The 25350-nt window shown below is 39.6% G+C and overlaps 2 protein-coding genes across 3 annotated transcripts in view; one reads left to right on the forward strand and one right to left on the reverse strand.

Annotated features, from left to right (window-relative positions):
- Positions 1-1874: 1874 nt before the first annotated feature.
- On the reverse strand, positions 1875-6331 carry SOWAHC (sosondowah ankyrin repeat domain family member C). Its single transcript, XM_039224323.1, has one exon. The coding sequence runs from the start codon at positions 6191-6193 to the stop codon at positions 4559-4561; it is 1635 nt and encodes a 544-aa protein (XP_039080254.1). The 5' UTR covers positions 6194-6331; the 3' UTR covers positions 1875-4558.
- Positions 6332-6531: 200 nt separating this feature from the next.
- Positions 6532-25350, forward strand: part of SEPTIN10 (septin 10) — a 74015-nt gene continuing 55196 nt past the window's right edge. The window contains exon 1 of one of the 2 annotated variants that reach the window (XM_039224321.1): positions 6532-7006. In XM_039224321.1, the coding sequence (XP_039080252.1) occupies positions 6980-7006 (27 nt within the window). In that variant the 5' untranslated portion in view covers positions 6532-6979. The remainder of the gene's footprint in view (positions 7007-25350) is intronic. The other variant, XM_039224322.1, reaches the window with a different exon arrangement.

Raw genomic sequence — 25350 nt, forward strand, 5'->3', positions numbered from 1 at the left:
GAAACAAGCTCTCACCAGACATGGAATCTGCCAGTGCTTTGGGCTTGACCTTCCCAGCCTCTGTACCTGTGAAAAATAAATTTCTGTTGTTCATAAGCCAACTCAGTCTATGGTATTCTGTTATAGCAGTCTACATGGACTAAAACAAAACTCGAGGATCATGTTTATCAATATTGGAAACTTCTGGACAAATCTCAGAAATACTCAATTATATTTTTAGAAATTAAATCCAAAGCTTCTGAGAGACCCATAAGAGTATTCTAACAGGCATTTGTAGGTTCTTTCATCAGAACAGCATAAATTTGGGTTAAAAAATTATATAGTGCTACTTCACTAGATAACTTACTTCATTCAAAGTCAGGCCACTTTTGGCTAAACCTTTGGTCAGAATAGATATGACCTAGAGCAATGTTTATAAATAAGACAGATAAAACTTTCTTATAATCAAATTTACTCATGAAAATCTTCTAAGTTGCTCACAAATCTTCTAAGTTGTTTTAAATCCTATTAAAGCTGATTTTACCTCCTGGGTTGGAAGACTGTTCTTTTGGCTGGTCTGCAAATGAAGTAGTTGGCTAGCATTTAAGAGTAAGATCCTATGAAAATACTGACCTTTATTCATTTGGCATAAGGGCATCACTGAAATTACCCATAGATGCAATATTATGAAATATTCCTTTAGTGTTTTCTATTAAAAAATCCACTTATCTTCAACATACTAGGTATTATACAAGGGTGGGGACTTGTCTCATATTCCTCACCAATAAATGTGGAAAAAAAGAGATACTTTTTTAACTGAATGGGGAAGATTCTCCTGATATAAACTGAGATTTAAAGAGATTAGAGAGAAAAAAGTATAACATGAAAGTGATGTTCTTCAGAGGAAAATAATTGGATACAATGCGAACAACTCTACTGCTGAATCTTGAAAAATGAGTTCACATACTGTTTTCTTCCCACTTAACTTCTAACGTTATTTCACAAAAATTGGGCTAATCACTGAAGGAACAATGCTTTGCAGCAAATTTCCAGAGTATTTATTTTTTAGGAATAACTTCCAAGAAATTCCAAATAATTGCCAATTATTTAGCAAAATTAAAAAAAAAAGTTTTTCACCAGTATTACAAAGAGATCTTCAAGTGGACTACTGAATGAATCCTTTTAAGATGCATACTTCTAAGGAAAAAAGTCATTCTAGAAACAGAAACAAGACTTATTTAGTCCTTCAGTTGCACTGAAAAATATTTTATAAGTTGCCATAAAGCAAGAGCAACAACAAAAATCTCCAAAAACAATCATAATGGGATCTTCCCAAGTAAGCAATGGCTGACAATTACATCAAGGCTTCTCACACATCGCTTTGCCATCAGAATAGAGGTAAATTTTGTTAAAATAAAGATTAAAGAATTTCCTTGGTGAGGAAATGAGTTCATTAATGTCCAAAGCTTAATGGATATTGAAGAAAATAGAAAAAGATATTCCCATATCTTTCTTAAGATCTGGTCTGGGTAGGAAGGGCTCATGTTACCTGGTGAGTGCATGAACTACACCATTGTTTTCTTTTTTAAAGGTAGTGGTAAAGGTGCTACCTTCTGTCCAAGTGGATTCCTCTAACATTGAAGAAAAACTACAATAATTTTGCCAAAATTAGTCAATTTGAAGTTCAGAAAATATAATTGTGGAACAGCTCTGAATCTTAAAATCTTACTAACTGCCATTTACTTTGTGACCCTGAACAGTCATTGGCTTCCATTCTCTTTTCAATTTTAAGGGACAGGAAAGGGATCAAATAAATGTGAACTTCAAAAAGCACTGTATGAACTATAAAACACTACACAGGTAAGAAGTATAAAGGACTACAAAGATTTAGACAATTCAGAGAAAAAATGTAGCGTGAACCGTTTATTTTGACAAAACAAACTTTTACGAATGATACACTCTGAACTCCCAAAGTTTCACTCTTTTAAAATATAAGAGGTGAGGCATCCTGGACTCCCAAGATTTCAGCCACGAATAAAACAGTACCAGATTTTCAAGTTATATAAACTGCATACCATAGAAGTGAAGAGAACTGTGATAAACATTCACTAGTTTCAAGTGTACCTATAAGACACATGGACATAGTTGAGTTTTTTAACCACACAGCTTTGTATCAAAAGCATCTAAGTAATTGACATATATTTCTGTTAATGGCAGACACAATTCCACAAAATCAAATTATACAAATCATTGGTTCTTAATAATCTCAATTTGGAAACTGAAAAATTAGAGGAATGTATAGCTAAGTAGCTGAAAATGTTATACTTATTGCACACAACCATATCATGACAAGGAATGCTAGAAGTAGATCCCCTCAGGAATGATTTTTGAAAATTTAAAGTATATTTTACTGGAAAAGCTAAAATCTTTAGTGTGAAAATCAGGTTAAATGAAGCACTGACTCAATCTCTAAAGATCCAGTAAATTATAGATTTTGTGCAATTAGTTACTAACATACACATTTCGAGATTAATACTGATTTCAATAGAACATTTAGATGGTTCTGAAGTGTCTACGTTTTATTGTTCACTTAACTACAGATGTCAATGAAATATAAGATTCCTTAGAAGGAGGTTATACAGCTTGTCCTGTACTAGCTACAGGTAATATGTATATGATTCAGAACAAATGACTGCTTTTCACTTTCAAAGAACCTCTTTTTAATTTATACAAAATTAGACTGTTTTACCCACATGTATGCATAAAAGTGCTTGTCAAATGTACATAGTCTATTTCCACAATCGTAAAACAAAACAGGCACACAAATGGATAACTGTTTAGATGTTTTATATGAATATTTTTGATATGTCTTTAAACAAATTAAACTGCTATCTAAAGAGATGTAAGAAACTTGGGTACAAATTTTCCTGACTTGGGAAAGTAAAGATCTAAGAACTCTCTAAACTCTGGAATTCAGTGCAATTTATATACTGGTTTATTCACTCTGCTAGCTGTTAACTTACTCCTTAATCGGTAAAGGCTGCAGGTACTTATGTTTCAGCAATTAGGAGACTAAAAAGACTAAGGTAGAAGGACTTGCTGGAATTAGTCTCCCACAAAATTGTTTTGAATCTAGTTACAAATTGATTTAATATGCTTGTTAGTTAAATTTTACAATAACCATAAAGACATTTACTCTTAACAAATTTTAACGAAATGTAATTAAGAACTACACTCTTTAATTTCAACGAAAGGTATTTTCCATTTATATGAAAAGGAATTTAGTAGACAGCAGTATTTACATAAAGAAATAGTCCCATCTCTTCTCTTTTCCCTTTTATAAAGTGCTATTTTTAACTGGGTAGATTTACTATCCAGCTTTTCAGTAACTTCACTGTATGTTTCTAATAGATTCAAGGAAACACTGGAAAATTTAAAGTCTTTAGTATTACAAACATTTGCAAACATTGCTACAATGTTTTTTATTTTATTAGTAAAATAAAAAGTATTTTATTAGTATGAGTGTATTTTATTAGTAAAATAAAAAGTGTACCTTATGTGAGAATCATTAAGTTGATTTAATAATTACTTCACAGAAGCATAGACTCACTAACATTTCTGCCAATTTTTGCTAGTCGTCTAAACCAGAAACAGCTTCTGTAGGCAATTCAACTCTGAGCACCACCAAATAGGGTTATGTCAATTAGAACCAATGGTTGTATGATCCTCAGAATAAAAACCTCTGGCAAATTTAAATTTAGACTGTTAGAATAGCAAAACAAATTAATAAAACTCAGAACTAGACGCAATGTTTTACTTAAAAGTACCATAGGTTGTCAAGTGTTTTAAGTAAAATTTTGTGTAGTTATTAATAATGTACCTTAACACTGAGTGCAGTGGTCTTAGAGACAGTTAAGAAAAAGCAGGACTACAGATTAAGTTAAAAGTGAATGTTGCCTATTTCTTTAGTTCAGTGATTAAAGTTCAAATTGCTATTTAAAAAATAGTTGAGCACTACTTAACAATACAAACAGGATACCATTTTTATTCACATTATTCTCTATAGAGCATTTTTGTATTTCAACTTTGACCTGACCTTCAGTAGTATCTTAAAAGGCATATGCGATTAGTAAAAAACAAAAAACAAAAACCAGGGCAGTATGTAGTTTTGTTTACACTTAAAATTTCATTACAATTGCATTTCTTGTCACTCTTGGAAGCACAACCACTTTTAAAAAACTGAAACATAAAAGTGCAAAATTCCTTACTTTGTATGGCATTCAGTAATGGTAAAATCAGAGGAACCCTCAATAATCAATTCCGTACACCCAATTTAAATTCCAGTCCTCAGAAACAGGGGCTCCAGGGCAGAGGGGTGGTATAGGGAAAAGAGGCCTAGGGCAAAGTTTGATGAAATCACTTGGAAATTTACTTCACCCAGAATGCTAGCGGGAATTCCTCCCACCCATTCCAACTCCCCAAGTAAGAATTTAACCCTTTATCTGGGCTCATTTTCTTGTCTACAACCTAGTATCCTATTCCTGAAAATAAACCTAGAATTTTCTAAAAAAAATTATTTTTACCCAAATACATTGGACTTCGGTCTCAATTTGAATGAAGATGAGTGGCTTTTAAGAGCCCGGTCCTCCTCTTCTTCCTCTCCTTCCTCCAGTGGCTGCTCTGGGTCTCTGAAAGAGGGTGTAGTGTGGATGATCTGGGTTCGGAAGCGGATTTTGTTGAGTTTGGGTTTTATCCGACCACTAGAGCCGCCGGAGGCCTTGCGACCTGGATCCCTTGCTTTGCTTCCAGCCCATCCCTCAGTCAAGTGGTGGTGGTGATGATGATGGTGATGATCCCCTCCATCCTCCAAGACATGTGAGAGTTTGTAGGTGATGAGGTGTGAAGGGAGCACCTTTGAAAGCCTCCATCGCCCACCCCCGCTGCCAGTGGCACTCTCTCCATCATCCTCATCCAGGGCTCCCACCAGGTTCTTGATCTCCTCAGCGATGCTCTGACTCAGGTACTGAGAGGCCTTTTTCCCACTGTAGTCCCTGATGTCCACGTCTGCGTCGTAAGCCCCCACCAGCAATTTCACCACCTCCACGTGTCCGTGCATGGCAGCTAAGTGCAGGGCAGTGTAGCCTCCGCTTGTCCTGGCGTTGATATTCACTGGCAGCTGGTGTTTGTTAGCGAAGTTGACGAGCATGGCCAGGAGCTCCTGTCTGCCATGCTTGGCGGCCCAGTGCAGGCAGGTGAAGCCGGTGATGAAGTCCCTCTTGGCCAACAGGCCGGGCTCACAGGTGAGCAGCCCTTCCAGGCTGTCCCACTTGCCGTCAGAGGCTGAGAGCATCCATGCATGTTCCAGAGGGTCCAGCGTCACGGAGCCCCCGCCGCTGCTCTCCTCCTCCGCAGACGACGAAGCAATGGATGCGCTGTCTGAGTCGCCCCCGCTTTTGCCGCGTCCTACCCCAGAGGAGCTTCCCGGGCTGTTGCCCCCAGGACACACGCTCCTCTTCAGCTGCGGTGAGCTGCCCATCACAAGGTCCCGAAGGTTCTGGCGCGTAGACCTTGGGGTGGTGATGCCGCCGCCGGGGGAGCTGCCCGCGTCCGTCTGCTCGCAGCCATGGGGTGGGGGCTCTAGGTCCTCGCTGGGCCCGGGGGCCGTTCCCCCGGAGGAAGCCTGCGCCTCGCGCCGAGAGCTCTTCCTCCCGGCCCCGCCGCTCAGGGGCGGCCCGCTCAGGCTGTCGCCAGCCAGGCTTGGCGGCCCAAGCGCCGCGGCCGAGATCTCCCCATGGCTAGGCTCGCAGCTTGGACCCGAGGACGCCTCAGGAGACGCCGCCACTGGGCACAGGCCATCCTCCTGGGTCTCTACCCGGCCGTCGGGCGTCCCTGGTGCGCCGCTGCTGGACTCTGGCTCTGCGGTCACCGAGATGATGGGCAGGTCACGCGACGGTGCGGCTTCAGACGGGGGAAGTCCCTCGCAGAACCTCTTTTTAAGGTGCACGTACTTAGAGCCGTCGACAGGGTCAGTGCGCACCGTAGCCACGGCATTGACTAGCTCCTTGAAGAGGGCGCGGGCGCGCGCGCGCTGCTCGGGCTCACCGCCCAGAGCACCCCTGAAGTGCTGTACCAGCTCGGCATGCCGGGCCCGGCCCCCGCGCTCCGCGAGGAAGCGCAGCACGGCCTCTGGGCTGAGCTCCACCGGCCCCTCCATCCGTGGCAGCGCTGCTCCTCCGCCGGCGAGTGGCTCAACCCGGCCCCATCGCGGCCCTCTTGAAAACACTCGCTTCTGAGGGACGTAGAGTCCAATCGCCTGAGCTTCTGCTGCCGGAGACGCCACCACCGCCTCACTGGGGCCGCGCCCCTGGGGAACACGCCCCCGACAGCCCCGCCCCCACGGATGCACCCCGCCCCCAAGACCGCCTACTTCCGGTCCCCGCTTTGGCTGCTACCGCATCTCCCGCCGGCCGTCGGCGGGCACGCCCCCGCCCCGCCCTATGGCCCGCCCACTTCCGGCCTTAGCGCGGGCCCGCAATCACTGCACCCACCCGCCGCCTGCTGGCTGAGTTTTTTTTCCCGCGAGTCTTCCTCCACAAGTACTGAATCTCTTCCAGTCACTCTCCCTCCGTTTGGGGTTGTCGTCTTTTGAGACGTCGAGGGATACTCCTGAGAGAGACTCGCTTCGCGCGCGCGCGCAACTATTTGGCGCAGTTAATGTCACGCGCCCCGTCTAGCGGGGCCTCGGCCCTCTGGCCCACTGCCCTCGCGTCTCTGAGGCCAGTAGACTTGGCTCCTCCCCTTTCCCCGGTTACCCGATGCCCCCCTCTCCCGCGGAGGCTGACCCCGCCCGTTACACCCGCCTCCGGCCCGCGCCCCGTGCGTTCCACTCTTCCCGGGCCCCCTTTGCTCCCTTCTAGGTTGGGACGCTATTCTCGGGGGCCCTGGCTGAAACCCCCACTTCGCTGAGACTCCTGCCTACGCTCACCTTCCGCTCGGGACCATGACCTCTGAGGTGGCGCGGCACCTGGTGAGTCCCTGTCGACTCCTCACGACCCCTCCACTGCCCAGCGCCGCCCCCTCCCCCAGGGCCCGACTCCCAGGGCCGCCGCCCAGCAGTTCCCAGGGTCCCAGCGTAACCTCCTCAGTCCAGAACTCGGGGCCCGAAACACGGTCCGGGTCCCGTCCAGTACTGGCGGTGATGGTGAGCCGCGCCGTTCCTCAGCTTCCATTGCCCTGTCGGCCGGTCGTCCCTGGGCCGCCGAGGCCGGCTGGTCCGACCCTGCTGGGAGGAGGGGTTCTCTTTCTCCTGCTTTAGTTCCGGAGGCAGGGACCGGGGCGGTTCTGCGTTGCCAGAAGCGGGGACGCAGGGCGGACTCCCCCTTTCCCCCCAGATTCCCGACCCCAAGTTGCTGAGTGGCTGGGAGTTTTTGCGCGGCTTCTCTGTCTTGTCAAAAGTTATATCTGAAACAGTGATTGTGGGTCCATCATTTTTATAACGGTTTTGGACGCACAGATTAATGGAATAGTAGTGTAATGTTTTACATTTTGTACTTTTCCCTGACTAGTCACTGGAGGCCAGCTTCCTTGGACTTTCAAGAAACTTACTCTTTTTACCAACTGTGTGGTTGTCCAAGTTGTCCATTAGGAAGGATTTGAGCCTTTTTTTTTTTTTTTTGCCTTGGCACCCTTGAACCTTAAAAGAATGTCTGTGACTGATGTGTTCAATGTTTTGTACGTTTTATTCTTTAAAGAAAATTTTTTTTAACTTTAGATGGATAGAGAGCAGGAGAGAGGAGCAGAAGGAGAGAATCTTAAGCAAACTCCATGCTCAGTGCTAGCTGGAGGCAGGTCCTGGATCCCAGGACCCTGGAATCACGATCAGAGCCAAAGAGTGGTATGCTCAACTACTGAGCCACCCAGGCACCCACAGTGTTTAATACTTTTAGAATCACTTGTGTGTTTACGTTGTTTGATATAGTAAGCCAGTGGTTCTCAAAGCGTGGTCACAATTATTTTCATAACAACACCAAGCTCTTATTTGCCTTTTTCGCACTCTGTTATGAGTTTAAGATGAGTTTTATGGAGGCTACTTGATGTGGAATGACCTCACCATTCTGAGAGCTAATGTGTGTACTTGGTTTTTAAAAATTTCTGTTTTGAGGTGCCTGGATGGCCCAGTCTGCCCTGAAATTCTTGGCTTCATCTCAGGTCATAATCTCATGGTTTGTGAGTTTGAGCCCTGTGTTGGGCTTTGGGCTGACAGCATGGACCTCTCCCTCACTCTCTTCTCCTCCCCTGCCTGCTCTCTCTTTTTCTCTTTCAGAATAAAGAAACTTAAAAAAATAAGAAATTTCTGTTTTACTTAATAATACTGTAAATATTAATGGTCGTAAGCCAGATAAGCAAAAGCTCTATGGGGGCCTGAGACTAAAAATAAAAAGTTTGGGAACTGCTGGTCTAAGCTCCTAAATTAGATTGTAGAAATCGAGTTCAGATTGTAGCCTGAGAGATTAGGTGATACGTGGAAAGTTACACAACCAGTTTCTTTGATAGATCCTGGAAAAGGATTTTTCTACCCTTTTGTATAAAGATAGAGAAATCTCAGTTGTTCTGTTTGAACTGTGTTATAGTTTCTTTGCGTGTATGAGTGAGGAAAATATTTTTTAAACTCTGATTCATAGTAATCTTCAGAATTAAACTTAAACTGAAGAGATCACTTCATTTAATTGATGTTGGATTGCTTGTCAACTGCTGTACTTATTTTGCAATAATAATTGTACTTTTATTTTCTAATTAAACTTTTTATTTTGAGGTAATTGAAGGTGCAGTCTTGGAGTTGTTAAGAAATAATGAGAGCCCCTGTACCATTTGTCCAGTTTTTTTTTTTTTCAATAATAACACCTTGCAAAACCATAGACAACCAGGACATTGCCATTGATACTGTGAAGATAACTTTCCATCCTCACAGCATCCTTCAAGTTGCCCTTTTATACCACATCCACTTCATTTCCACCCCTGACAACCACTAATCTGTTTTTCATTTCTATAATGTTCTCAGTTCAAGACTTATATAACTAACTCACACAGTATGTAATTTTCTGGAGCTATCATCCAGGTTGTTGCATGTGTTATTAGATTGCTCCTTTTAATAGCTGAGTAGTAGTCCATGGTATGGATGTTCCATCTTTGTTTGAAGGACATCTGGTTGTTTCCATTGTTGGGCTACTATGAGTTAGGTTGCTGTAAACATTCTAGTATAGTAGCATGTAGTGTAACCTAATGAAAACATAAGTCTTCAGTTCTCTGGGATAAATTCACAGGAGTGTAGCAGCTGGGTCACACGGCAGTTGCATGTTTAGTAAATTGTTTACTAGAGTTTCTGCACTGTTTTTCATTCCCACTAGAAATGTTATAAGGGATCAATCTCTCCACATCCTCATCAGCATTTAGTATTCTTTTTTTAATTTAGATATTCTGATATGTATGTATGTATGTATCACAGGTATGTGGTTTTAATTTGCATTTCCCTATTGGCTAACGATATTAAGCATCTTTTCATGGGCTTATTTATCATCTGCATATTCTCAAGTGATATGTCTTCATTTCTTTAGCCCATTTTCTAATTTGATTTTGTTTACTGTTGATTTTAGAGTTTTCTTTTTAAATATGCTCTGGTTACTAGTCCTTTCTTGATACATAGTTTGTAAATGTTTTCTCAGTCTGTTGTGCTGTCTTTTTTTTTTTTCCCCCATCCTCTTAACAGAGTCTTTTGGAGAGCAAATGTTTTTAATTTCATTTAAATCTATTTTATCAATTTTTCGTCCTATGGATTTTACTTTTGATGTCAAGTCTAAGAGCTCATTGCCTAACCCTAGATCCCAAACATTTTCTTATTTTTTTCCTAAAAGTTTTGTGGTTTGTGTTTTACATTTAAGCTCATGACTCATTTTGAGTTAATTTTTATGTAAGGTGTAAGACTTAGATCAAGTGTAATATTTTGGCTTATGGATGCTCCAGTATCGTTTATTGAAAATGTTGTCTATCCTCTATTGAATTGCTTTTACACTTTGCCAAAAAGCATTTGAACATAACTGTGTGGATCTATTTCTGGGTTCCCTGTTAGTACTAGCACATAGTCTGGATTCTTGTAGCTATGTAACTCTTGAAATACAGTAGACTTATTCCTCTCACTTTATTCTTATTTTTTCAGAAATTATTTTGGCTATTCTGTTACTATTACTTTCATTATAAGTTTTAGAATAGTCTTATCTATATCTACAAAAGAATTTTGGTAGGATTTTTATAGGAATTATATTAAATCTGTATATCAATTTAGGGAGAATTGAAATCTCTACTATGTTGAATCTCCAGCTTATAGACATGGTATCTCTTCCCATTTCTTTATATTTTCTTTCATTTCTTTCATCAGCATTATGTAGTTTTCAGCATACAAGTCCTGCACGTTTTGTTAGATTTAAACCCATTTCATTTTTTTAAGCAATTGTAAATTGTATTGAATTTTTAATATTATTGTCCACATATTCAGAGTAAACATATGGAAATACAGTTGATATTTGTATGTTTATCTTGTGTCCTCTGACTTTACAGAATTAATTTATTCTAGGAATTGGGATTCCTCCTAGATTCCATGGGATATTCTTCATAGAAAATCTTGTCATTTCACAGAGACAGTTTTATTTCTTTCTTTCCAGTCTGTTTGCCGCTTGCTGCCTTATTTATGCTGGTTGGGACTTGTAATAATTGAGTAAGAGTGGTGAGAACAGACATCCTTGCTTTGTTTGTGATGTTGGGGGGAAAGCATTCAGTCTTTTATCACAGATGTAGATTTTTTTGGTACATGTTCTATCAAATTCATGAGGGATATTGGTCTGTAGGTTTTTTGTATTGTCTTTATTTGGTTTGGTATCAGGGTAATAATAGTTTCATAAAATTGATTGGGAAGTGTTACCTCCTTTTTCTGGAAAAGACTCTATGTATAGAATTGGTGTTAATTCTTCCTTAAATGTTTGATAGGCTTCTTCATCGAAACCATCTGGGCCTAGAGATTTCTTATTTATAGTTTTTAAATTACAGATTTAATTTCCTTAGTAGTTATATGGCTATTAATGTTTCATATTGAGTGAATTGTGGTAGTGGGTGGTTTTCTGATTGATTCCTTCCAAGTTGTCAACTTTATGTGTATAAAGTTGTTAATAATATCCCTTTATTACCCTATTGATGTCTTTGGGGCCTGTAATGATATTCTTTGTTGCATTCCTTTTTTGTTTTTTCTTAATGTTTTATTTTTGAGAGAGAGAGAGAGAGAAAGGATGTGCAGGGGTTGGGGCAGAGAGAGGGGGACAGAGAATCTGAAGGTGGCTTTGTGATATCAGCAGAGATCTGGATGCTGGGCTTGAACTCACCTGAGCCAAGTCAGACACTTAAACAACTGAGCAACCCAGGAACTCCCTGTTCCATTCCTTGTGTCTTCTACCTTTCTTGGTCAGTCTTGTTAGAAGTTCACAATTTCATTCATCTTTTCAAAGAACCAGCTTTGTTTCATTGATTTTTTCTGTTGTTTTTCTGTTTTGTTTATTTATTCATTTATTTTAAAATTTATTTAGAAAGAGAGCAAGCAAGTGCAAGTAGGAGAAGGAGCAGAGGAGGGCGGAGAAGGGAGACAGTGGACCTGAAGCAGGCTCTACCTGATGTGAGGCTTAAACTCACAAACCTTTAGGTCGAGACCTAAGCCAAAGTCTGATGCTTAACTGACTGAGCCACCCAGCCACACTTGTTTTTCTGTTTTAAATATAACTGATTTATGATCTTTATTTACTTTCATTTGCTTGTTCTTGGTTTATGTTGCTCTTCTTTTTCTAAGTTTTTAGGGCAGACCTCAGATCACTGATTTGAGACTTTAACTCCTTTGTAATATATGGACTTGGTGGTGTGAACTTTCTTCACAGCATGGCTTTAGGTCTGTCCCACAAATTTGGGTATGTTGTATTTTCATTATACCTTTACTTAAAGAGCTGTGTTAAATCTCACTTGATACTCAGGTTTCCAGGTTTTGTTTTGTTTTGTTTTTTAAGAGAAGAGGACATCAAGACTCTGGAAGTTTTGTATTTTGCTGATGGAATTACAGCTGGTGATGATATCTGCTCTTGGGCATATTGTTTCTGCCACTGTCTCCAGCATGTCCCTTATTAGTAATGGCATAAGTTTTATGATTCAAGAGATCTTCACTGTATAGTTATATATTGCTGACTACGATAGTAGATCTTGAAATAACGTTGACTACCTTTTCCTTTCTCCTGAGAAAAGCACTTAAAATTTTCCACTTCTCTAGATTTCCTTACCAGACTTCTAGATTTTTTCAATTCTTATCTGTATTTGTCATTTCCTCTTTCAACTACAATGCTTCAGAACTCTTATGTTTCATTTTTAGTTATCCTTCAGTGAGGATGTTTGTATCTTAGAGGCTTCCTTCATTTTATTTTCTGTTTGAAAGTTGTGATTCTTAATTCTTTGCCTTCATGTCCTGGAATTAATGATCACCTCAGTGCTTTGATGTATTTCCATTTCTCCACCTGGAGAGATATTATTCTTTCCCACTTATCCAGATCCTATAATCATTATGGGATAATGAAAGACCAAGCTCCTGTCTCACCTTCTCTAAAGCTTTCCCAGAGAATCCTAATCCTTGACAATCTGTCATACTGCTCGTTTGCCACTTAGTCCTATGCTACCTTGTAATACTTCCTATGTTTTTATCGTTACTTAACTTTTTGCATCAATTAAATTTTAATAAGCCTTGCATTTGCCCCCTCTATTAAATGATCTGTCTTCAGGAAGAGGAGCCTGTAATATCTTTGTAGTCTTCATAGCCATGATTATATATTGTTGAGGACAGATGTTGATTATATTTTGTATGGAAAATAAGTTCACCTTGAATCATTTTATTCTTGTTGAATGTTAAATGCTTAAATTGTGAATTCTTAGTAGCCAGGAGCTATTTCTTAGTCTACATTTATGCTTTCATGTAGCTCCACCTTCATCCAGGCTGGATACAGATAGTGTCATACCTTTTAGGTATTCTCAGGCTGATTTTGATCCTAATATAGCCCCATACAATACTTACTTGTGCTGGTATGTATGTATTGTATGTATTTAAGTATGTGGAAGAGGAGGAAGCAGAAGGGTGCTTTTAACATTTTATATTTTACTACAAATAGATTTCCTCTCTTTAGGAATATGTATCAGTCCTCATTTATTTTTTATTTTTTTTTTAATATAGTTTATTGTCAGGCTAGTTTCCATATAACACCCAATGCTCATCCCAACAAGTGCCCTCCTTCCATGCCCATCACCCATTTTCTCTTCTCCCCCACCCCCATCAACCCTCAGTTTTTTTCTCAGTACTTAAGAGCCTCTTATGGTTTGCCTCCCTCCCTCTCCGTATCTAGTTTTTCCCCCTTCCCCTCCCCCATGGTCTTCTGTTAGTTTCTCCTGATCCACATATGAGTGAAAACATATGGTATCTGTCTTTCTCTGCCTGACTTAATTCACTTGGCATAACACCCTCGAGTTCTATCCATGTTGCTACACATGGCCAGATTTCATTCTTTCTCATGGCCATGTAGTATTCCATTGTATAGATAAATCACAACTTCTTGATCCATTCATCCGTTGATGGACACTTAGGCTCTTTCCATGATTTGGCTCATGTTGAGAGTGCTGGAGTGAGTATTGGAGTACATGTGCCCCTGTGCATCAGCACTCCTGTATCCCTTGGGTAAATTCCTAGCAGTGCTATTGCTGGGTCATGGGGGAGTTCTGTTGTTAATTTTTTGAGGAACCTCCACACAGTTTTCCAGAGGGGCTGTACCAGTTTACATTCCCACCAAAAGTGTAAGAGGGTGACTGTTTCTCCTCATCCTCGCCAGCATCTATAGTCTCCTGATTTGTTCATTTTAGCCACTCTGACTGGCATGAGGTGGTATCTCACTGTGGTTTTGATTTGTATTTCCCTGATGAGGAGGGATGCTGAGCATCATTTCATGTCTGTTGGCCATCTGCATGTCCTCTTTGGAGAAGTGTCTGTTCATGTCTTCTGCCTATTTCTTCACTGGATTATTTGTTTTTCCGGTGTGGAGTTTGGTGAGTTCCTTATACATTTTGGATACTAGCCTTTTATCTGATATGTCCTTTACAACTATCTTTTCCCATTCCGTCAGTTACCTATTAGTTTTGTTGTTTCCCTTGTTGTGCAGAAGCTTTTTATATTGATGAGGTCCCAGTATTTCATTTTTGCACTTGATTCCCTTGCCTTTGGGGATGTGTCAAGTAAGAAATTGCTGCAGTTGAGGTCAAAGAGGTTGTTTCTTGCTTTCTCCTTTTAGAGTTTTGATAGTTTCCTGTCTCACATTCAGATCCTTCATCCATTTTGAGTTTTTGTGTATGGTATAAGACAGTGGCCTAGTTTCACTCTTTTGCATGTTGCTGTCCAGTTCTCCCAGCACCATCGATTAAAGAGACTGTCTTTTTTCCATTGGATACTCTGTCCTGCTTTGTCAAAGGTTACTTGGCCATACATTTGTGGGTCCAATTCTGGGTTCTCTATTGTACTCCGTTTAACTATATTAAATCTAATAACTTTCTCTGCTTAAGATTTTAAGTATTCCTAATGCCTGATTCTAAAAGCTCTTTTACTGAGAACTTTACAATTTTTTTTAGTATTTTATTTTTTTTGAAAGAGAGAGAGAGAGAGGGAATGAGAGAGAATGAGAATGAGCGGGTGAGGGCCGGAGTGAGAAAGGGACAGAGAATCAGAAGCAGGCTCCAGGCTTTCAGCTGTCAGCACAAAGTCCGATGTGGGGCTCTAATGCACAAGCCCTGAGAACAAGACCTGAGCCACAGTCAGACACTTTACCAACTGAGATACCCAGTCGTTCTGAGAACTTTGATTTTTACACTTTCTTGTCATATACTGGAAGGAAATTTGATTTAGATGATGCTTTATTTCAAAAATATACTTAATACCTTGTAGGATATGTATCTACTACTGGTTTGAAGATCAGGGAAGTAGGAATCACATTTATAGTCTCAATAACATAAATAAAAGATTAAAAACTTATTTTAAATACCTTTAATGTAAATATTATGATTTAGTAGATTGGGATATAGTATCTAGACTTTGTTAGTTTTACTTTTAGTAAATATGCATGTTGTGCTCTAATATTCTTCCCATCTTTGAAATTTTGTCTTTGGTAGTTGCGCTTATTTGAAATTAACTGCTTTCTTTGCATTTCTTAGCAAGTCTAGAGATTTTTCTTTTTTTGTTTTTTAAGTTTATTTTTTTGAGGGGTGGGGCATGAGTGGGGGAGGGGCAGAGATAGAGAGAGAGAATCCTAAGCGGGTTCTGCACTGATAGCTAGGAGCCTGATGAGGTGCTTCAACTCAGAAACTGTGAGATCATGACCTGAGCCTAAATCAAGAGTTGAACGCTTAACAAAATGAGCCACCCAGCTTCCCCAGTCTAGAGAGTTTTCATTGAAGATTTAGCTAAAAGTTTAAATATAATAGAAATCAAAGTTTATTCCAGAACATCTCATTTTATTTTTTTAAATGGTATATTAATACATTTATTAATCTGAAGAATGCTGATATATGACAGTTCACAGTTACCTGCTCCCCAGTTTTCACTGGAAATTAAGGTCAGTATGATTTAAGAATTCTTTTTTTTTGTTTTCAGATTTAAGAATTCTTTTTTAAAATGTTCATTTATTTATTTATTTTTAAATAGTTTATTGTCAAGATGGTTTCCATATAAGAACATCTCATTTTAAAAGTGAATTTTGTTTACCAATCTTTTCTTTTCTTTTTTAAATTTTTATTTATTAAAAAAATTCTTTTAGATTTTATTTTTGAGAGAGAGAACAAGACAGAGTATTAGCTGGGGAGGAGCAGAGAGAGAGAGGGAGACACAGAATCTGCAGTAGGCTCTGGGCTCTGAGTTGTCAGCACAGAGCCTGAAGTGGGGCTTGAACTCATGAACGGTGAGATCATGACCAGAGCTGATGTGGAATGCTTAACTGACTGAGCCACCAGGGTGCCCCTCTTTTCTTTTTTTTTGGAGAAGGAGGGAGGGAGGGTGGGGGGGCAGAGAGATTGAGAGAGAGAGAGAGAGAGAGAGAATGAGCTGGGGAGAGGGGCAGAGCGAGAGAGAGAAAATCTCAAGCAGCCTCCATGAATCTCAAGCAGCCTCCATGTTCAGTGCAGAGCCCCATGCAGGGCTATATCCCATGACCCTGAGATCACAACCTGAGCTTAAATCAAGATTTGGATGCTCAACCAGAGCTACCCAGGCATCCCTCCCTGTTTGCCAGTCTTAAAGTTGTTCAGGATTATATTTTGGCAGCTCCCTTTTCCTTGTTTGTTTTGTTCAATGAAAATAATGTTACATCAGATGTACAGGTTTACCTTTGGCTACCATATTATCATAGACAAATGAAAGTGTGATTACAGTTTTACTAAGTTAGAGAAGTCTTGAGTCTTAGAACAGTGCCGAGTGTCTTTCTGAGTACATGATCCCTTTCTTTAGACCTTGGTTTCGAGAAACATGTTTACCATATTCTCTCAGTAATCATGAATTGATTGCATTGGGAATTCTAGAATTTTCAGTTTCTTTCAGTCTGTTTTCTCAGACCATTTTAAGTTATGGAGTAAATAAATTATTGGGGCAAATTTAAAAAGTAAACTTGCTATTGAGACTAGAAAGGAAGGTAAAGGTAGACAGCATATGAAAGATTTTTGAAATGTATCCCAAGGGAGGTACAAGCTGAGGAGAAGTCTCCTAGAATTTCACTCCTACTTCTTTCTCTTACAAGGGAAGATGCTTGGAAGCTCAAGTGACAGGAAGTGGTTGTTTCTGTGATAGGAACAGGGGAGAGCTAAGGCTGTAGAACCTCTGTTAGGGAAGATGGATAAAGATATACCCTCTCAACTAAGTTCCATTTAAGGCTGTCCCAAATCTTTTTCCATTTAAGGAATCCTACATACTCTGATACTAAGCCTGAGACAATAGACACACGCAAAAGTAAATATATGTCAGTATTGTAGAGATTGCATAGTGATCATTTAGTTAACAAAAGATAGGTCCCAGAAATGCTTATGACCAGAAGTAGAAATTCTATAGGAGGCACAGGGTTATTTACTGGGATATCAGACCTGAATAATGTATTAAACTGAAAAATAAACTGAAATAATGCCATATGTTGAACAAAGTAATATATACGTAGGAAGAAGAAGGGACTACTGTTGGGAAAGAAGAGATAATTGTGTTTGAGATTTGGATGTGGGGTGAGACCAGGAGGATGATCTGGCCCTGTAGGTCCTGGCCAGGTAAAATGGATGTTCTAGCCCATTAAAACTAATTTCAGGCAGCCTAGTGTCAAATGACCCAGGGGTTTACCAAACAGAAGATGTGAAAACCATGAGACACTTCTCTGATCTCCTTTGCCCTCTCCTTTTAAGAACCAGGTCAAGTTCATCCTACCTTCTGTGTGAGCTATGCTTATAGAGACAGCAAGGAGTCCTGTTAACCTGGTTATTATGATAATGTGTAGAAAGGTATTTTGAGTCATCTGTGTACTGTTTTTTTCATAAGTTGTGCACAGCAATATTTTCCTTAGTTGAATGTAGACCCGTTAGCTGAAATGTTACTTTGAGCTGCGGATTAGCCAGAAATGATTGAATCAGTTTTGAAAATAAAATGATGTCTTTGTTTATTTATTTATTTTAAGAGAGAGCTAGAGTGAGTGGGGGAGGGGCAGAGAGAGAGAGGGAGAGAGAATCCCAAGCAGGCTCCACACTGACAGTGCAGAGCCTGATGTAGGGCTCTATCTCATGATGTAGGGCTCATATCTCACATGAGATCATGACCTGAACCAAAATCAAGAGTTGGACGCTTAACCAACTCTGCCACCCAGGCATCTGAACATGAGATGCCTTTTAATTGTATTTACCAATCAAGAAAAAATTCAGTTAAAAATTTTTAATGCATATTTTAAAAAAACTAAAGGGAGCTTTAGCCATTATTTTCAATTTCTTTGTACATATTTTTACTTATTTTAGTGGTCTGGTAATCTTTAAAGATATTTGCAAGCATTAAAGTATTCAAGATACATTTTTATATGGATTTCACCTTTGCTGCTTCGAGTACATCTACTGGGATAATTGGATGATACTGAATGCTAAAGTGCATTCTCTGCGACAAGTACTTTAGTTGTAACATCACATTTATCTTCCCAACCCTAGATGCTCAGTATTGTTATTTCCATTTTGGATAAAATAAATGTTATTTCCATTTTCTCAAATTTTGCTTAGAAGTCTGGTTTTGTTCATGTTGTCATTGTACCTCCTTGTCCCAGGCCCTCATACATGGCTTTGGCAGTTACTTTAGTGCTCCAACAGTTTGCATCTGTTGCCACCATAAGCAGTTAATTCTAACAGCCTTCTTATGCCATACGTTTATACTGATGTCATGTTAACTCTTCTCTACTGTGACATGGGCCATTGAGATCATTTCTAGGGAATCTCTGTTTTGGGAGAAGATAATCTGCTTGTCATATAGTAACAGAGATTCTGTTGTATAGAAAAGAAATCCAATTTACAGTTTCTACATAACTCTGAGAGCCAAAAGAACCTCAAACTGAATTGTAATTTGAACAATTGGAGAAAATATTTTAATTTCCTTTTGCATTTGCTTATTTTGGTGTATATTTACTTTTTTATTGCTGCTTACAAAGAATCATTTATTGTCTTAATGACCTGTTTATCCTCAGATATTCTAAGTTTTTGTTAGCTGCTGCTCTCGCATGAATTGATTACTTGTTTAGTTAGAAAATTTTATTATATCTTCATAAATTAAGTTTTTTTATTGAGGTATAATTTATGTGTAGTTAAATTAACCCTTTTTTATTATAATGTCCCACGAGTTTTGATGAACACATACATTTGTGTGTAACTACAACTACAATCAAAGATAGAGAACAGTTCTGTCACCATTCCCATCCCCGCTATTCTTTTGTGCTTCTTTGTAGTCCTCCTCCGTCTCTGACAATCACTGATCAGTTTTTTGCTCCTGTGGTTTTGCCTTTACCAGAGTGTCCTACTGTAGCTTTTGAGCTAGCTTCTTTCTCTGAATGCAATGCTTTTGGGATTTGTCCATGTTGTTCCATGTTCCTTTTTATTTCTGAGTAGTATTCCATTGTATGGAGATGTCACAGTTGAGTTTGTTCATTTCTATTTGAGGAACATTGGGCTGTTTCCAGTTTTTAACAGTTTTGAATAAAATTACTGTGTACATTCACTTACAGACTTTTATGTGAATATAAGTTTTTATTTCATCTGGGTTTATATCTAGGAGTTAGATTGAAGAGTGGAATGGTAGGTATGTATTTAACTTAAGAAGCTGTTAAACTCTTTTCTGAAATGTTTGTATCAATTGGCCTTTCCACCAATAATGACTTCTGCTCTGCATCTTTGACAGTATTGTTAATTTTTAAAAAGTCATTTTTATAGGTATGTAGTCGTATCTTGTAATTTATTTGGCTTTACCTAATGAGTGATGGTGTTGAGCATCTTGTCATGTGCTTATTTGCCATCTCTATATTCCTGGTGAAGTGTATGTTCAAATCTTTTCCCATTTCTTAAGTTATTGTGTAATTATTATTGAGTTGTACAAGTTTTAAATAGATATATATTTCTCATATAAGTCCTTTATGAGATAAATGATTTATAAATTAAATGTTTTACCAAAATATGTGTCTTGGGTTTTCATTCTCTTAACAGTGTTTTGAAGAGCAGAAGCTTTTTAAGTTTGTTAGGTTCAATTTATTATTTTTTTCTTTTATGGATCTTGCTTTTGGTGTTGTAGCTAAGAAACTTTTGTCTAACCTAAGACTACAAAGTTTTATGTCTACAATCTATTTTGAGTTAATTTTTGTATATGGTAGCAGGTTCCTTTTTTTTTTTTTTTTTGCATATGGGAGTCTATTCTGGCACCATTTTTAAAAAAAATATTTTTATTTATTTCTAGGAGAGAGAGAGACAGCATGAGCGGAGGAGGGTCAGAGAGAGGGAGATACAGACTCTGAAATAGGCTCCAGGCTCTGAGCTGGCAGTCAGCCCAGAGCCCGATGCGGGGATCGAACCCACAAACCGCAAGATCATGACCTAAGCGAAAGTCGGATGCTTAACTGACTAAGCTACCCAGGCGCCCCACTGGCACCATTTTTTAAAAAGACTGTCCTTTCCCCCATTGAGTTGCATTTGCACCTTATTGGAAATCTACCTCCCACTCCCCTTTGACTGCTCTACATCACATCACTCCCTTTCCTTCATGATATTGACCATACTCTGCTTTTTTGTTTAATTGCGTCCTTTTCATTAAGCTCCTTGAGAGGAGGAACTTTTGTATGGGGCCAAGGATGGAAAGCGTATCCAGGCAGAGGGAATGATAGTTGCTGGGTTGGAACTTTGGCATGTCTGAAAACGTTCCAAAAGGGGTCATCAAGAACAAGATGAAGTTGCAGAGATAGATGGTGTCAAATCCTGTAGGGCCTTAGTGAGGCCATAGTATCAAAGGAGAGTATGGCCTAGGACAAAAGGATTGCCATAGAGAGGGAACAGGGCATCATCACACTATGATATTCCTCTTTGCCAATGTGGATAAAAGAGGGACAATAAAAATTTTCACTTATTTATTGCTTATGTCATGTTTCACAGCTCCCTAAAGAGTTTTGCTTACTACTTTTCTTGGGTTAAGATGGATTAAGCCTTCCTTATGTGTCTGTTATTTTGTCAGAATATAGTAATATTTTACTAGATTTACATGTGACTCTACTTTCCCCAGAGGAGATTTGCAAGAGCTGTGTTTCAGGGCTTCCTGTCATTAATGGACACCCCTTGTAGCATGGAACCAGGAGGTGGCATAGTTGACCCCTTTACCTCATGGCCACTTCCAGATCATTCTCCTCTCCTCCCTAAATATTCTCTGTCTTGACTCTCAATTCACTATTCCACTATGTCTATTCACTACCTCTCTTTGTTACATTAATTTCTGAAATTCCATCTGCCTCCATGTTTGATGGTGTAGGTATTGGCTCTTTGTGATTCTCCAACATTAGACCTGTGGTGATTCTATGTGATTTCAATATCCACATGGATTATCCTTTCAATACCCTGCCTTTCACTTTTTGGCCTCTTCTCCTTCAATATCTTGTATATTGTATCCTGCTTTCACCTCTCCTTTTTATGGGTAATACCTTGACCTTGTTATTACCTGTAAATGCAGCCCCTCCAGGCATTCCTCTCTGACCATACCTCCTGCTTTGTCTGTTTATTCCCCATGGTACCAAGTCCCACAATTCTTTGACCTGACCTGTTGTTCCTATTATCTTTTACCTTCCCTCGTATTCTCTATGCTCTTGTTCCTCTTTTTGCCCAGCTGTAAGTCCTCATAACATTTATAGTCATTTCCTTGCTTTATCATTCTCCACTGGCAAAAGCCACACACAGTGAAATTACACTATCTCCAGACTCCACTCATGCAGCCTCACAGCTGATAAGATTGAGGGAAATCATGCTGAATGGTCTCACTCTTAAGTCATGACCACTGAACTCCGGAGGCCTTGGTGCTGCCTGAAAATTGTACCACTTTTTCTTCATTTATTTGCCTTCTAATTTTTCTAGATTAAGGGTCTTCTAGATAAAGGATCTTCTTTATAGGGTCAAACAGGAAATATTTTCAGCATAAGCCAGATGGTCTCTGTCACAACTATCCAACCCTGTTGTGGCTTAAAAACAAGCAACAACCACATACAATATGTAAAGGAATGGGAGTGGCACACTCTTCCCCCAAAGACTTTCTTTACTTATCTTCCAGGATTCTACACATATCTGGATTTCTTTCACCCTCTTTGACTAATCCTTCTCTGTCACTTAGACTGGTTGCTCCTCAGTTCCACTGCCTTTAAATGTTAGAGTCCCCCAGCGTTCACTTCTGAGATCTCTTGTCTTTTCTAAATACCTTTACTCCCTGGGTGATTTCATCTCTTCCTGTAGCATTGACTACTTGCCATGTACTGGTGGCTTCAGAATTTTCACCTGTGATCCAGAGAGCCTTCACTCTCAAATTATGCATCCAGCTACCTACCTAGTACCTCCACTTCAGCATCCAATAGACATTTCCAATTTAATATGTTACAAAGAGAACTGATCTTCCACAGTCCTTCTCATTCTGTTGTCTTCCCAGTTCCAGTAAATGGAAGCTCCCTCCTCCCTGTTGCTCAAATCAAAAACTTGAAAACTATTCTCTATATCTCTTTACATCCCACACTGAACATTCAACAAATTCTAATTGTTTTAATGTTTATATATTTTTGAGAGAGACAGAGACAGAGTGCATATGGGGGAGAAGCAGAGAGAGAGTGAGACACAGAATCCAAAGCAGGCTCCAGGCTCTGAGCTGTCAGCCCAGATCCCGGTGTGGGGCTCGAACGCATGAACGTGAAATCATAACCTAAGCCAAAGTTGAAGTCTTAATTGAATGACCACCCAGGCACCTCTCAACAAGTTCTATTTTTGAGGTAGATCCTGAATTTAACCACGTCTTACCGCTTACATCTTTCGCATTCTGCCATGATCTCTTTTCTTGAATTAACATAATAGCTTCTTAACCAGTCTCCTTGTTTCTGCCTTGCCATTTAAAAATTTTTAAAAAATTTTATTTAAATCCAAGTTAGTTAACATACAGCATATAATGATTTCAGGAGTATGGTTTAGTGATTTATCACTTATACATAACACCCAGTGCTCATCTCAACAAGTACTCTCCTTGATGCCCCTTACCCATTTAGCTAATTCCCCCTACCCAACATCTTTCCAGCCAACCTCAATTTGTTCTCTGTATTTAAGAGTCTCTATGGTTTTTATCTTATTTTTCCTTCCCTTCCCCTATGTTCATCTGTTTTGTTTCTTAAATTCCATATATGAGCGAAGTCATATATTTATGTTCCCGTGCCTTATTTCACTTAGCATAATACACTCTAATTCCATCTGCCTTACCATTCTTTAGTCTACTCTCAACATAGTAGCTGTAGTGAACTATTTAAAATAAAGAGAAATCATGTCTCTCTTATGGAAAAGCTCTTCAAAGCCAGTCCTTACATAATTTGGCACTCATTTCTCTCTGACCACTGTGCAGCTCCCTTCCTCCCCTGCAGCCACCAGCCACGTTGGCCTCCTTGCTGTTCCTCATACCGATAGCAACACCTGCCTCAGGATCTTTGCAGTGGTTTAATTCCTTCTCCCTGGAATGCTCTTCTTCCAGATAGCCCCTTCACCTGCTCTGCTCCCTTAAGTCCTTCAGGTCTTTGCTGGACTTACCACCTTTCCAGTTAGGCCTTCCCTAACCTCCTCAGGGCACCTGGCTGGCTCAGTTGGTAGAGCATGCAACTCTTGATCTCAGAGTTGTGAGTTTGATTCAACGTTGGGTGTAGAGATTACTTTATTTATTTATTTATTATTATTTTTTTTAATTTTTATTTATTTCTAGGAGAGAGAGAGATAGCGTGAACAGGGGAGGGTCAGAGAGAGAGGGAGACACAGACTCTGAAACAGGCTCCAGGCTCTGAGCTGGCAGTCAGCACAGAGCCCGATGCGGGGCTCGAACCCACGATCTGCGAGATCATGACCTAAGCGAAAGTCGGACGCTTAACCAACTAAGCCACCCAGGCGCCCCGAGATTACTTTAAAAAAGTAAAATCTTTAAAAACAAATAAATAAAACCAAAATGACACCTCCTTACCCATGCCACCTCCACATTCCCTATCCCCCTTTCTTGTTTTTTTTTTTATTGCATTTATTATTCTCTGTTATCACAGTATCTGCTGTATGCCTGTCTTCCCCTAACTGTAATGGCAGCTCCCTGATGGGCAGGACTTTTTAATGTTTTGTTCAGTTATACTTACCCCATACCTAGTGTAGTTCCTGGAACATAGCAGTCATTCAATACATATCTTTTGGATAAATGCATTTTTATGGATATTTGAAAAATACTTATATTCTTTTTTCTATTGTCTGTTAAATTCACATAGATGATAATATTAATGGTTATCAAGAAGAAAAGGTAGTATTCTCTTCCTTCTAAGAATCAGACTCCACATACTTGCTCATATGCATGAATAATCTGTAACCATGATGTCAGTACAGCTTTATATTCTTACTTTGCTGCTTAATATCACATATCATTTATATTAATTTTCATATGTATCACTTCCAATTTTTTGGAAAAAATGGTATTTCAACATAGACTTATATGGAACTTTTTCCTTTTTTAAAAAAGACTTAACTTTTTTGACTTGTAAAAATGGGATAATACTTTCTAAACTGCAGCCTGTTACTAGTAATATATATTAACTATGTTCAGTCTAAAAAAGCAAGCCTGACTGGCTTAGTGAGTTAGGCTGAATTTTTAGTGCTCTAAAATGTGGAAGAATTACCATTATGGATGAATTCCAGTCTTAGGGAATCAGTGGAAACTTTAAGAGAAAATGGGAATTATCACTGCATGTATTTATTACTTATTTATTTTTAATGTTTATTTTTGAGAGAGACAGAGATAGAACACGAGTGGGGGAGGGGCAGAGAGAGAGGGAGACAGAATCTGAAGCAGGCTTTAAGCTGTCAGCACAGAGCCCTACACGGGGCTTGAACTCATGAACTGTGAGATTGTGACCTGAGCCGAAGTCAGACGCTTAACTGACTGAGCTACCCAGGCACCCCACCACTGTATTTATTTTAATAATCATGTGAAAGTTACCCTAGGTTAGTTATATACTTGACTAAAGACTTGAGTGGTTAAGTAGAATCTCCTTGAGGGATCCAGAGTGCCCACGAAAACCTTAAACTCAGTATTTCCAAAATTGCATCAAACCGGTGCTGATTTATCTCATTTTCTTTCCTGCCTCACAGTAACATCTACCAAATTACCTTAGGTCAGGACATTTGAAGGTGAGCGTGGCTTCACTCTAAAGCAGAGTGGATGTCCAGCCCCTTGTTTCCTTGTCCAGGCTTGCCTCTTCTGTCCTTCTTGCACTTAACCTTAAGCCTCCTTAGGCTTAAATGATAATGAGCTTACTGCAGTTTTCCAAGCATTCCAAGTATACTTGCATGCTTTTGCACACATTGATTCCTCCACTTTCTTTTACCTTTTGCTAGGAATATTCCTGTTTCTCCTTTAAGTCTTTGCTCAAGGCTTTTCTTGGCAGTGCCTTCTCTGACCATGCAGGGTTCAGTGTACCCTGA

This window comes from Hyaena hyaena, unplaced genomic scaffold, assembly GCF_003009895.1.
Source record: "Hyaena hyaena isolate Hyena2069 unplaced genomic scaffold, ASM300989v1 scaffold_1596, whole genome shotgun sequence".
In the NCBI taxonomy this organism is placed as follows: domain Eukaryota; kingdom Metazoa; phylum Chordata; class Mammalia; order Carnivora; family Hyaenidae; genus Hyaena; species Hyaena hyaena.